This window comes from Heterodontus francisci, chromosome 1, assembly GCF_036365525.1.
Source record: "Heterodontus francisci isolate sHetFra1 chromosome 1, sHetFra1.hap1, whole genome shotgun sequence".
NCBI lineage: Eukaryota > Metazoa > Chordata > Chondrichthyes > Heterodontiformes > Heterodontidae > Heterodontus > Heterodontus francisci.
Genome location: NC_090371.1, coordinates 184,714,812 through 184,729,790, shown reverse-complemented (window position 1 = coordinate 184,729,790; position 14,979 = coordinate 184,714,812). Strand labels below are relative to the sequence as shown.

General features: G+C 43.4%; 1 protein-coding gene across 1 annotated transcript in view; it reads right to left on the bottom strand.

Moving 5' to 3' along the window:
* prss12 (serine protease 12) overlaps nt 1-14,979 on the bottom strand; it is a 224,670-nt gene that overhangs the window by 42,303 nt on the left and 167,388 nt on the right. The window contains exons 10-11 of the mRNA XM_068017768.1: nt 6,007-6,085; nt 292-414 (exon numbers count right to left, since the gene is read on the bottom strand). Of these exons, the coding sequence (XP_067873869.1) occupies nt 292-414; nt 6,007-6,085 (202 nt within the window). The remainder of the gene's footprint in view (nt 1-291; nt 415-6,006; nt 6,086-14,979) is intronic.

Genomic DNA, 14,979 nt, shown 5'->3' with positions numbered 1-14,979 from the left:
CAATTTCACCAAAAAAAGTTGCAAACAAGAACTTCCTGAGAATACTCACAGCAAAAAAGTCTTCAGAGAGTCTATCTGTGTTTGTAAATACAAACTCCATTAATCCTTAGTCATCTGACAGATCTGTAGGCTAACACCTGCAACAGTTATCCATATTAACATGACCTGCATTGAGCCATTAGAAACCAATTGCAGCAAAACTGCACTAGACTATGATTGTGTCCTCCAGGGAGGAAGATCATTATCTTCTTTGAATTATGTTAATTAAATTATTCCAATTAAAAGACTGACCTTTTAAAGCAGTGAGCTGCAGTGAGGACCCAACAGCTGCCAATGAGAGTGGCACCGCACAGCAATCTCCCATCTCCATGGGATGCTCTCAGCCGGATGGCTGCCTGCCAAGGCCACCCACCTCTGTGTAAGGCAGGAATCCAAACATTAAAAAGACATTATTCAGTACACAGAAGTGGAGGTCTAACAAACACAATTAAGAAGCATGCACATGGATCTCGACACACACCCCAACAGAAAATCTTGTCCTGGCAGATGTGTCGTGGGAACTTGCCTGTTGCTGTTTTGACAGTTAAGGCTTGAAGGCTTGATAATTTCATTATCTACTAAACTGAAGAGCTGGATACAATAGTGTTTATTATACGGGGTATTATTTTCAACTCTCAAACCATTTACATTGCAGATGCACTTCACAATGTGTTGAGGCTGCAAGTGTTCTAAAATCTTTTTCCATACCAGTGTGGATTATGAGGACTAAAGAAAAACTGAACTTGCATTTCTATGCCGCCTTTCACAACCACAGGATGTCCCAAAGCACTTTACAGCCTGTGGAGTACTTTTGAAGTGCCATACTGTTGTCATATAGGAAACACGGCAGCCAATTTGCACACAGCAAGGTCCCACAAATAGTTAATAGAGTCATAGAGTTATACAGCTCAGAAACAGGCCCTTCAGCCCAACGCATCTGCATCAACCATCAAGCACCCATCCAACTATTCCCATTTTCCCGCACCTGGCCATAACCTTATATGCTTCAAGTGTTTCAAGTACCCATATAAATACTTCTTAAATGTTGTGAGGGTTCCTGCCTCTACTATCCCTTCAGGCAGTGTTTTCCAAATTCCAACCACCCTCTGGGTGAAAAGATTTTTCCTCAATTCCCCTCTAAACTTCCTGCTCCTTACCTTAAATCTATGTTTCCTGGTTATTGACCCCTCCGCTAAGGGAAAAAGTTTCCCCATCTATCCTATCAGTGCCCCTCATAATTTTGTATACCTCAATCACGTCCCCCCTCAACTTTCTCCGCTCCAAGGAAAACAATTCTAGCCTATCCAGTCTCTCCTCATAGCTGAAATACTCCAGCTCAGGAAACATCCTGGTGAATCTTCTCTGCACCCTCTCCAGTGCAATAACATCCTTCCTATAATGTGGTGACCAGAACTGCACACAGTACCCCAGCTGTGGCCTAACCAGCATTTTAAACAGCTCTAACCTAACTTCCCTGGTCTTATATTCTATGTCTGGGCTACTAAAAGCAAATATCCCGTATGCATTCCTAAACACCTTAACTACCTGTGCTGCTGCCTTCAGTGATCTATGGATAAGTACACCAATGTGCCTCTGACCCTCTGTACTTCCTAGGGTCCTACCATCCATTATATATTCCGTTGCCTTGTTAGTCCTCCCAAAATGCATCACCTCACACTTCTCAGGATTAAATTCCATCTGCCACTGCTCTGCCCATTTTACCAGCCCATCTATATTGTCCTGTACTCCAGGGCTTTCCTCCTCACTATCCACGAGACCACCAATTTTCATGTCATCTGCGAACTTATTGATCATACCTCCTATATTCATGTCTAAATCATTAATCTACACTACAAACAGCAAGGGTCCCAGCACTGATCCCTGTGGTACACCACTGGTCACAGGCCTCCATTTGCAAAAACAACCCTCGATCATCACCCTCTGCCTCCTGCCACTAAGCCAATTTGGAATCCAATTTGCCAAATTACCCTGGATCCCATGGGCTTGTACCTTCTTAATCAATCTCCCATGCGGGACCTTATCAAAAGCCTTACTGAAGTCCATGTAGACCACATCAACTGACCTATCTTTATCCACACATCTAGTCACTTCCTCAAAAAAATAAATCAAATTTAATAGACACAATCTCCCTGTGACAAACCCTGATCAATCCCTGCCTCTCCAAGTGGAGATTAATCTTATCCCTCAGAATTTTTAAAAATAGTTTCCCTATCACTGACATTAGACTCACTGGCCTATAATTACCTGGTTTATCCCTGCTACCCTTCTTGAATAATGGTACCACATTCGCTGTCCTCCAGTCCTCTGGTACCTCTCCTGTGGCCAGAGAGAACAAAGAACAAAGACAATTACAGCACAGGAACAGGCCCTTCGGCCCTCCAAGCCTGCGCCGATCCAGATCCTCTATCTAAACCCTATTTTCTAAGGGTCTGTATCTCTTTGCTTCCTGCCCATTCATGGATCTGTCTAGATACATCTTAAAAGATGCTATCGTGCCCGCGTCTACCACCTCCGCTGGCAACGCGTTCCAGGCACCCACCACCCTCTGCGTAAAGAACTTTCCACGCATATCCCCCATAAACCTTTCCCCTCTCACTTTGAACTCGTGAAACCTAGTAATTAAATCCCCCACTCTGGGAAAAAGCTTCTTGCTATCCACCCTGTCTATACCTCTCATGATTTTGTACACCTCAATCAGGTCCCCCCTCAACCTCTGTCTTTCTAATGAAAATAATCCTAATCTACTCAACCTCTCTTCATAGCTAGCGCCCTCCATACCAGGCAACATCCTGGTGAACCTCCTCTGCACCCTCTCCAAAGCATCTACATCCTTTTGGTAATGTGGCGACCAGAACTGTACGCAGTATTCCAAATGTGGCCGAACCAAAGTCTTATACAACTGTAACATGACCTGCCAACTCTTGTACTCAATACCCCGTCCGATGAAGGAAAGCATGCCGTATGCCTTCTTGACCACTCTATTGACCTGCGTTGCCACCTTCAGGGAACAATGGACCTGAACACCCAAATCTCTCTGTACATCAATTTTCCCCAGGACTTTTCCATTTATTGTATAGTCCACTCTTGAATTGGATCTTCCAAAATGCTTCACCTCGCATTTGCCCGGATTGAACTCCATCTGCCATTTCTCTGCCCAACTCTCCAATCTATCTATATTCTGCTGTATTCTCTGACAGTCCCCTTCACTATCTGCTACTCCACCAATCTTAGTGTCGTCTGCAAACTTGCTAATCAGACCACCTATACTTTCCTCCAAATAATTTATGTATATCACAAACAACGGTGGTCCCAGCATGGATCCCTGTGGAACACCACTGGTCACACGTCTCCATTTTGAGAAACTCCCTTCCACTGCTACTCTCTGTCTCCTGTTGCCCAGCCAGTTCTTTATCCATCTAGCTAGTACACCCTGGACCCCATGCGACTTCACTTTCTCCATCAACCGACCATGGGGAACCTTATCAAACGCCTTACTGAAGTCCATGTATATGACATCTACAGCCCTTCCCTCATCAATCAACTTTGTCACTTCCTCAAAGAATTCTATTAAGTTGGTAAGACATGACCTTCCCTGCACAAAACCATGTTGCCTATCACTGATAAGCCCATTTTCTTCCAAATGGGAATAGATCCTATCCCTCAGTATCTTCTCCAGCAGCTTCCCTACCACTGACGTCAGGCTCACCGGTCTATAATTACCTGGATTATCCCTGCTACCCTTCTTAAACAAGGGGACAACATTAGCAATTCTCCAGTCCTCCGGGACCTCACCCGTGTTTAAGGATGCTGCAAAGATATCTGTTAAGGCCCCAGCTATTTCCTCTCTCGCTTCCCTCAGTAACCTGGGATAGATCCCATCCGGACCTGGGGACTTATCCACCTTAATGCCTTTTAGAATACCCAACACATCCTCCCTCCTTATGCCGACTTGACCTAGAGTGATCAAACATCTATCCCTAACCTCAACATCCGTCATGTCCCTCTCCTCGGTGAATACCGATGCAAAATACTCGTTTAGAATCTCACCCATTTTCTCTGACTCCACGCATAATTTTCCTCCTTTGTCCTTGAGTGGGCCAATCCTTTCTCTAGTTACCCTCTTGCTCCTTATATATGAATAAAAGGCTTTGGGATTTTCCTTAATCCTGTTTGCTAAAGATATTTCACGACCCCTTTTAGCCCTCTTAATTCCTCGTTTATGATTGGTCCTACATTCCCGATATTCTTCCAAAGCTTCGTCTTTCTTCAGCCGCCTAGACCTTATGTATTGCTTCCTTTTTCCTCTTAGCTAGTTTCACAATTTCACCTGTCATCCATGGTTCCCTAATCTTGCCATTTCTATCCCTCATTTTAACAGGAACATGTCTCTCCTGCACGCTAATCAACCTCTCCTTAAAAGCCTCCCACATATCAAATGTGGATTTATCTTCAAACAGCTGCTCCCAATCTACATTCCCCAGCTCCTGCCGAATTTTGGTATAGTTGGCCTTCCCCCAATTTAGCACTCTTCCTTTAGGACCATTCTCGTCGAGGATTTGAAAATTTGTGTCAGAGCCCCTGCTATCTCCTCCCGTGCCTCACATAGTAGTCTGGGATACATCTCATCTGGGCCGGGGATTTATCCACTTTTAAGCCCACTAAGACAGCTAATACTTCCTCCTTTTCAATGCTAATTTGTTCAAGTATATCACAATCCCCCTCCCTGATCTCTACACCTGCATCGTCCTTCTCCACAGTGAACACAGATGAAAAGTAATCATTCAAAACCTCACCTATGTCCTCCGGATGATTAGATAATCTGATTTTTTTTAATGATGTTTTTTGAGGGATAAATATTGGCCAGGATACCAGGCAGAACTCCCCTGACCTTGTTTGAAATAGTTCCATGGAATCCTTTATGTCCACTTTAGAGGGCAGATGAGGCCTCTGTTTAACATCTTACCTAAAAGATGGCACCTCTAACAGTGCAGCACTCTTTCAGTACTATCAGTTTAGATTATGTGCTCAATTTTCTGGTTTGAACCTTATTGGCAAATTCAAAGCAACTTATTGAAATGTGGTGTAAGCCACTTTATGTTCCACAGAGGCTCAAGATGGTCCTCAATGTTGGGTGCAATTCCATACAGACCAACAGTGTATAAACAACATTGTTGTCCTACATAGCTTCACTGAGAGCTCAACCTGTCCGGGGATTAAAATGTTACCTCTGGCATCCACTGAAACTGGCAGCAGTCTTGTCTCCAAAAGCAGAGAACAAAACCATCACATGAGGCAGTGTTCTGTGTTACTGGATGCATGGTTGTTCAAGCATGAAGGGCAGCAGAGCTAGGATTGCTCTTGTTTGTACTTGATCATAGCAGACATACACTGTCCCAAAGTTATCATTGGATAGTCATCAGGAGCAAGAACCCTGCCTGGTTTTTCCATTCTGTAGTCCAGGGAACTGAGGCTTTACTTCTGGCCCATGCCCTTGGTCCTGCCATGAAAATACCATAGATGGCACCCTTGACATCAGAGGTATCTTTGTAGTTTAAACAGGGAATGAAATTCAAGCAGAGCATTTACAATGATAGTTGTTCTGATCATATGATAATTCATCAAGTGTTTAAAAACTGTTTAGTTCAATACACATATGGTACCGGTAACATTTTATATGTCTGATCAAATTATACCAGCAAGCTTTAGCAGAGATCTTTGTGTATCAATTCTCTCAAGTACTGTGATGGACCTTTGCACAACTGCTTAAACATGCATGCTTTACCAACCCATTGACTGGGACAACAGGACAACGTTTGTGCATACGTTATAACACCCTGAGTTAATGCACTCTGACAGCAACGTTACTTTACGTTAAATGAAGTGTAAATTACCTGGTTAACGATTTCCGAGGGAAAAAAGCCGTTTTGAAATAATATACTTACTGACCTTAATGAATTTTTGCCACCAATAATCCGTTTCTGCCGTTGGTTCAGTAATCGTAAGCCACAGACAGAGGACACGGATCCTAAAATGATTAAAAGCAATGGCACCCGAAGTTATTCATTTTGGAATGTGTGCTTGCCAAAGCCTTGAACAATGACAACAACAAAAAATCACCAAATGAATAGTAATTTCCAAGTATAATCTAAGCAGTCAATAGAAATTATGGCACTGATGGCTTTTTCTCCAAATTTTGTACAGTTTCTTAGTTTCACCCTATTTCTCCTCACACAACTGTTCAGCTCTTTCATTGCTTCTCTTGTACCTACAGCACAGCACACAGCTGTAACTTGTAATTGAAAATCTTGGCATTGAAGGTGCTGACTCTTGCTGAGGTACTGCTCCATAGAACCTCCAGTACCTCACTCAAGTGGTCATTCTTCCTGTGTGAACCCAAACAGGAAGTGTCAGCATGCTATTCATCTATGAAGGGCAGCCAGATTATGTCTGCACTTGGTTCCTGTAAACATGTACATTTCAGCTGTTTGCACTTGATAAAGATTGGGAGCAAGAAACCTGGTTGATTTTTCTCTTGGCTTGCCAGGAGCACTGAGTCCAATTGCAGTGGCTTAACTGCTGCTGCTCTGGCTGAGAACATTTACCTCACCACAAATTGGAAATCAAACCTAGCAACTTCTGGTCTGTATGGGGTAACACTTCACTGAGGAGTGGCACTTGGCCACCAATGAAGCAACAGCGCCAATACTGTGAGCTTGAATTTAACCCGGGCCAAGGTAAGTGCCAATTCCCCAATACCTCAGCAGTGTGAGACCCTGGTGACTTTAACTTCTGGGCCTCACCTGCATGTCCCCATTATGTTGCTCACCCAAAACTGGTGGGAAGCGGCAGCGGGCTGTCTGCTGGGAGGGGAAAGTTGGCTGCAGGTTGGGAGCAAAGGAATGGTCCGCAAGTGACAGGGAGAAGGTTTTGGGAGGGTCTTGCGAGTAGAAATGTGGAGGGGATGGTGGATGGGGGGTGGGGTGCAAGGAGGCCCCACAAGGAAAGTAAAAAACTTACCTATTTTGGCAGCTTCTGGGTCCAGTGCACAACCAAATTAAAATCTAACCCTTTTTTTTAATGCAAATATTACAACAAGCAGCTATTGAAACTGTGTCAATTGTAACATTTAAGAAGGAGTTAGATAAACACTTGCAGAAGAAAAGTATTAAAGGATATGGACAAAGTTCAATAAATAGCGGTCTAATTTAAACCTGCTCTTTGCCTTTAATATTGTGAAGCTGCCACTGGTACAGGCACAGTTAGCCAAAATTGTCTTCTCCTGTGCTTAAATGTCCTTAAAGCTGAGAAAGTACAGATTGAGCTGAATAAAGCTATAAAAAACTGGCCAACCACATTTTGGGCTTATAGTTAGGGGTATATAACCCAATAGTGAAGATAATAAATTTGTTCAATGCTTTGGTTAGAGTAAAGTGTGTAATTTTGGCACCCCATTATAGAAAGGGCATTAGGACCATGGAAAGCATAAGCGTAGAATCACGAGGATGACAGCAGGGTTGGGTAACTATAATCATGTGTTGAGACTTAGGATATTTGGACTATTTTCATTATGACAGGATTATTGAGAGACTGATAATTACCAAGTAGATGGCCCAAGTATCCATGCCAATAAGTTCTGCCTACCAACCTGTCCCATGTTTACTGATGACTCGCGCCAAGGCCTGACACAACTGTCCAGCTTTTTTATTGCTTCACTTGTACCTACAGCAGAACAAACATTGCATCTCCAATTTGTAATTGAAAATCCTAGGCAGGTGCTCTCAATGGGGAGCAGAACATGTAGGGAGTAATAAGTTGGGACAGGAGCCATGATTTCCCAACACGCACTTCTCGTGAGAGCAGGTCATTAATGGAACCACTGGAGACAAGAGGAGTCACACTTAAAATCAGGACAAAGTCTAGCTGCATAATGCATAGTCCTTTACTGAAACATGGGATGGATTTTTGGTTAGGTACACATCTACCTTGTCTGTGAGCTTCTTCAATCTACATCTAAATACTACTGTCCTAAGTTTCTGCTGGTGTACCATAGCCTCATATCCTGCTGCAACTTGAGTGTGTGATCAGTGAATTCCCCAACAAAGCAGAGGTATAATTAGCTGAAAATTGCCTTTGATGCCATTTCTCCAGTGGTTCCATGAATCTTCCGTGAAGATTACAACAGAAATCAGGACAACGTGAGTGATTCACTCCACATGATATCAAGAAATGGCTAAAGGCACTGGATACTGCAAAGGCTATGGGCTCTGAAAACATTCCAGCAATAGTACTGAAGACTTGTGCTCCAGAATTAGCCACGTCCCTAGCCAAGCTGTTCCAGTACAGCTGCAACACTGGTATGTACCCAGTAATGTGGAAAATTGCCCCCAAGTAAGTTCTGTACACAAAAAGTAGGATAAATCTAACCCGGCCAATTACCGCCCCATCAGTCTACTCTCAATCCTCAGTAAAGTGATGGAAGGGGTTGTTGACAGTGCTATCAAGCGGCACTTGCTCAACAATAACCTGCTCACTGACGCTCAGTTTGGGTTTCGCCAGGGCCACTCAGCTCCTGACCTCATTACAGCCTTTGTCCAAACATGGACAAAAGAGCTGAATTCCAGAGGTGAAGTGGGAGTGACTGCTCTTGACATCAAGGCAGCATTTGACAGAGTATGGTATCAAGGAGCCTTAGCAAAACTGGAGTTAATGGGAATCGGGGGGAAATTCTCCGCTGGTTGGAGTCATACCTAGCGCAAAGGAAGATGGTTGTAGTTGTTGGAGGTCCAGGACATCACTGCAGTAATTCCTCAAGGTAGTGTCCTGGGCCCAACCATCTTCAGCTGCTTCATGATTAACCTTCCTTTCATCATAAGGTCAGAAGTGGGGATGTTCGCTGATAATTGTCTTATGAGGAAAGATTGGACGGGGTAGGATTGTATCTTCTGGAGTTTAGAAGAGTAAGAGGTGACTTAATTGAAACATATAAGATTCTGAGGAGTTTTGACAGAGTGGATGTGGAAAGGATATTTACTTTTGTAGGAAAATCTAGAACTAGGGATCACTGTTTAAAAATAAGGGATCGCCCATTTTAGAGATGAGGAGAAATTATTTCTCTCAGAGGGTCGTGAATCTTTGGAATTCTCTTCCTGAAAAGGTGGTAGAAGCACAGTCTTTAAATATTTTTAAGGCAGAGGTAGATAGATTTGTGATAAGCAAGTAGGTGAAAAGTTATTGGGGGTAGGTGGGAATGTTGAGTTGAGGTTACAATCAGATCAGGCATGATCTTGTTGAATGGCAGAGAAGGCTCGAGGGGCCGAGTGGACTACCCTGCTCCTAACTTGTATGACGTGTGACTTGGAGGGGAACTTGCAGATGGTGGTGTTGCCATGCATCTCCTGCACCCTTGTCCTTCTAGGAGGTAGAGGTCGCGGGTTTGGAAGGTGCTGTCGAAGAAGCCTTGATGAATTGCTGCAGTGCATCTTGTAGTTGGTACACACTCCTGCCACTGTGCTGGTGCTGGAGGGAGTGACTGTTTAAGGTGGTGGGTGGGGATCAAGTAGGCTGCTTTGTCCTGAATGGTGTCGAACCTTTTGAGTGTTAGGACTGCACTCATCCAGGCAAGTGGAGAGTATCCCATCAAACTCCTGAATTGTGCCTTGTAGATGGTGGTCAGGCTTTGGAGAGTCAGGTGGTGAGTTACTCGCCACAGAATTCCCAGACTCTGACCTGCTCTTGTAGCCATAGCATTTATATGGCTAGTCCAGTTAAGTTTCTGGTCAATGGTAGCCCCCAGGATGTTGATGATGGAGGATTCAACGATAGAAATGCCATTAAATGTCAAGGGGAGATGGTTGGATTCTCTCTTGTTGGAGATGGTCATTGCCTGGCGCTTGTGTAATGTGAATGTTACTTGCCACATATCAGCCTAAGCCTGAATGTTGTCCAGCTCTTGCTGCATGTGGATACGGACTGCTTCAGCATCTGAGGAGTCATAAATGGTGCCGAACATTGTTAAACAAGATGAGATGGATTCAGTTGTTGTGGAGGATAATTCAGATACTTGGTTGGCTGAAACTTTTTCCAAGGATTTAGATGGAGATGTTGGTGGTAAAGGCTCCAAGGTTAACAATGGTCAATTGTTTAGTAGATCCTCTTTGAGGCACAACAGGCAGATCCTGAATTGAGAAGCTTGTCTCAGACGGCATAGTCTGAGACAGAGGTTGAAAAAGTCGCTGAGTGTTATTATGTCAAGAATGACATTTAGTTGAGGAAATAAAGACCTCCTGCTGATGAGGATTGGGCTGTAGTCCAGCAAATTGTTGTCCCTCATTGCTACCATAGTGAAATTTTGAGAATTGCCCATGAGATTCCAGTTGCAGGTCATTTGGGTATTGGGAAGATTCAAAATGGGTTATGGCACATTTTAACTGGCCGAAGCTGCATAGGGCTGTGGTTGACTTTTGTAAGACATGTCACATATGTCAGATGATTGGGAAGCCACAGCCTTGGATTAAGCAAGCCCCATTAATACTGATACCAGCATTTGATGAACCATTTAGTAGGGTTCTTGTGGATTGTGTTGGACCCTTACCTACAGCTAAATCAGCTCATAATTATCTCCTGATCATCATGGATTTGTCCACCCGATTTCCAGAGGCAGTACCATTGATGAAGATCTCAGTGATAGCTGTGATTGAGGAGTTGGTCCAGTTTTTCACTAGGTATGGGTTGCCAAAAGAAATACAGTTTGACCAGGGGTCACGTTTCATGTCAGATGGTATTTCAGGAGGTCATGTGTGCTTTGGGAGTGAAACAGCTCAAGTCATTTGCTTATCACCTGCAGTCACAAGGTGCTTTGGAGAGATATAACCAAACCCTGAAGAGTATGATTAGGGCCTATTGTTTTGAGTATCTCCATGATTGGGATAAAGGGACATAATTTTTCTTGTTTGCAACCAGGGACACATCAAATTATTGGCTTAAGTTCCTTCAAATTGATCAATGGGCATGAGGTTAGGGGTCCTCTTAAACTCCTTATGCAGAGATTTTTGGCAAGGGAGGAGGAAACTACCTCCTAGATTATGTGTCAGATTTTTGAGAAAGACTCTTAAAAACTTGTGAGATGGTCGGAGAACATCTCAAGGTTTCTCAGCAGGTGATGAAAGCACAAGCGGATAGAACAGCTAAGGCATGTAGTTTTCAACCCAGTGATAAGATGCTAGTTTTCCTGTCTTTGCATAGTGAACCATTGAAAGATAGGTTTAATGTACCTTACTGTATCAAAAGGAAATTCAGTGAGGTGAACTATTTGGTTAGTACCCCACACAGATGGAAAAGTGAAAGGGTGTGTCATTTGAATATGCTGAAGAGGTACTATGACAATGACCATAGTCAGCCAGTAGGTGTAGCACAGGTGGTAGAGAATGTTGATGGTGATGCTGGTGCATGTGATCAATCAGATGATGGGTCTGAGACTGAGTGTTCTCAGATTCAGCCTCCTATGGCGAAGCTGGCAAACACAGAGATGTTAGAGGGTCTGGATGAAGTGCTGCACCACCAACCTGAGCACCAGAGGAAAGACATAACTGACCTATTGAGGGAGGATAAGCAAATAAGCTAGGTCAAATTTCTCTGGCGATTCATCAGGTTGATGTAGGAGAAGCTAAACCAATTAAACAAAATCCATACAGACTCAATCCAAGCAAACTGGCTAAAGTCAGGGAAGAGGTTCAATATATATTAAATAATGATATAAATCAACCTAGTCAAAGTAGTTGGAGTTCTCCTGTTGTTTTCGTACCAAAACCAGAGGGTTCTCAAAGATTCTGCATTAATTACCAAAAGGTTAATGTGATAACTAAGACGGATTCTTATCCAATCCCAAGGCGTGAGGATTGTATTGATAGGGTAAGGAACTTAGCCTTTGTTAGCAAGATTGATTTGCTAAAGGAATATTGGCAAGTCCCCTTGACTAACCAATCTAAAGAAATTTCTGCTTTTGTGACAAAGATGGTCTGTTCTAGTGTAAAGTCATGCCATTTAATATGAAAGGTGCACCAGCCACATTTCAAAGATTGACCAATCAAGTGATTGCCGGGTTGGGTAATTGTATTATGTACGTCGATGACCTTGGATAGGCTGGGTCTGTTTTCTCTGGAGCAAAGGAAGCTGAGAGGGGACATGATAGAGGTATATAAAATTATGAGAGGCATAGATAGGGTAGATAGCCAGAGTCTGTTTCCCATGGTAGAGGTGACTAAAACTAGAGGGCATAGGTTTAAGGTGAGAGGGAGGAGATTTAAAGGGGATCAAGGGGGTAAATTTTTCACACAAAGAATGGCGGATTTCTGGAATGAGCTGCCAGAGGAGGTGGTGGAGGCAGGAACAGTAGCAACATTTAAGAGGCATCTGGACAGGTACTTGAAAGAGCAAGGCATAGAGGGATATGGAATTAATGCAGGCAGGTGGGATTAGTATAGATAGGCATTATGGTTGGCATGGACGTGGTGGGCCGAAGGACCTGTTTTTATGCTGTACGACTCTATGACTCTATCTATGACTCTATGACCTATTGGTACACAGCGACACTTGGCATAATCATGTCCGGCATTTAAGAGTTCTATTTGACAGGCTGGCCAAAGCTAAACTTGTCATAAACCTGGCAAAGAGTGAGTTTGTCAAAGCCAAAGTCACTTATTTAGGACATAGCATGGGTCAAGATCAAGTATTACCATGAGAGGCCAAGGTTCAGGTGACAATAGATTTTCCTGTACCCAAGAAAAAGAAAGAAGTGTATGGTTCCTGGGTATCTGTGGGTTCTGGAGGAAATTTGTCTCTAATTTCAGCACAGTAGTCACCCCATTGACTACTCTGTTAAAGAAGAATATGAAGTTTGAATGGTCAGAGTCGTGCCAAACAGCATTTGAGAAATTAAAAGCCATTTTAGTAAAAGAACTAATTCTTGCAGGGCCAGACTTTAATAAAACATTCAAAGTGGCTATTGATGCAAGTGATGTAGGGGTAGGAGCAGTACTGCTCCAGGATGAAGGTGCTGGTATGGAACCGCCATTAGCTACTTCTCTAGGAAGCTCAATAAACATCAAACATGGTACTCAACTATCGAGAAAGTGACTTTAAGTCTTGTACTGGCTTTACACAGTTTGAGGTATATGCAACCAATAGTCAGGGAGAAATATTGATTTATACAGATCACAATCCATCTGTGTTTCTCTGACTGTTTTGTTGGAGTTTGGTGTTATAGTCATTTGTACTGAAAGTTGTGTATTTTGCAGGGAATAGCAACATAATTGCTGATACTCTTTCCAGAGTTTAAAGAAAGGGTAAGAAAGAGAAGGAAGGCACTGAGTTATGAAAATTCTACCTGTTATGAACACTGGGCCTTATAGCATGGTTATGTCTTAAAGATGGCAATTTTAAAAAAAAGTTCAAGATGGAATCCAGAAGGTCAACTGACCTCACCTCCACTCTGTAAAATGTTACCAGGACAACAGAGAGAACAGATCAAAGATTGTTTTCTGAAGAACAGAGGCTACAGTACTAACACCTGAAGAACAATGGGTTTCACCTTCCCACACTATTGGATTGTAGAAGAAAAACAGCCATGAAGAACATGCAGATTGACCAGGCAGGTGTTAACACCTGAGGACAATGGAAAGGCCAATGAGCTTTGTGGAACTCAAGACTACTAGTCTCTGCATTTTGAAGCAGGACAATAAACTGTTGAATTCTATGTTGCAATAAATTTAACAGACTTTCTGGTGAAAACAGGCTGTAAGGAAGGAACCCTCAGGTTGTGGCTTCAAACAGGCTGTAAGAAGAGAAGCCACTGGAGTGCAGCCTCAGGGCAAGCAGTAAAAGAAGACACTCAGCAATGGCAGCTGGAGTGAGAGAGAGAGAGGGAACACCTGCTCTCTGAAGATACACGGCGAAAGCCTCTGAAAACTTGAACGAGGCGCAACACTAGTGGGGAGTGGGGGAGGAGGTATCTTTCTCAGTGCAGTGGGGTGGTGGATGGGGTCAAATTACCATCATGGGTGTAGGGGTTGGTGGGAAGGGTTATAGTTTAAAGTTTGTGCAGTTGTTGGGGGGAAAGGTCAGGTGGTAAAGGTCAGTGATTTGGAGGGGGAAAGGGCAAATAATTAATGTTATTGTTATTTTCAGGGGAAAGGGGCAAAAGAGATGTATTTATTTAATTTCAAAAAATATTCAAATTTGCCAGTAGGGCTAATAGCCCTTGAAAAATGGCATCAGCGCCTACGCACAGGCAGCTGACGGCATTGCCGGGGCCAGACAGCCTACCCCCGCCCTGTGATTGGAGGAGGGGGGGGGTGGCAGTGGGGGTCGTCTGCCCTGGCTATTTAAATGAGCACAGGACAGACTATGCTTGGAATCGCAGAAGCTGTTTGGCATGTGGCCCGCATGGGCAGGCCACCATTTTTTTCGCCCACCGCTGATTTCGGCAGCGGGCTTATAAAATTTAGCCCATGATGCCCAGTATGTAGCAAGTTTTAGACTTAGTTTTAAGAAATGAAGATGAAAGGAGTGGCAGTCAATTTTAACATAGTTATGGAAAAGGACAGAGATAGAACAGGAGTTAGAGTTCTCAGTTGGGGCAAGGCCAATTTTAATAAACTGAGGAGTGATCTAGCAAAATTGGACTGGAAACAGCAACTTGAAGGTAAATGAGTATCAGAGCAGTGGGAGGAATTCAAAGGGGAGATTCAAGGGGTTCAGAGTAAACATGTTCCCAGAAAGAAAAAGAGTGAGACGGCCAAATTTAGAGCCCCATTGATGTCAAGGAGCTTATAGGGTATGATAAGGCAGAAAAGGAAAGCTTATGTCCGACACCGAGAACTCAATACTACAGAAAACTGAGATGAGTATAGAAACTGGAGGGAT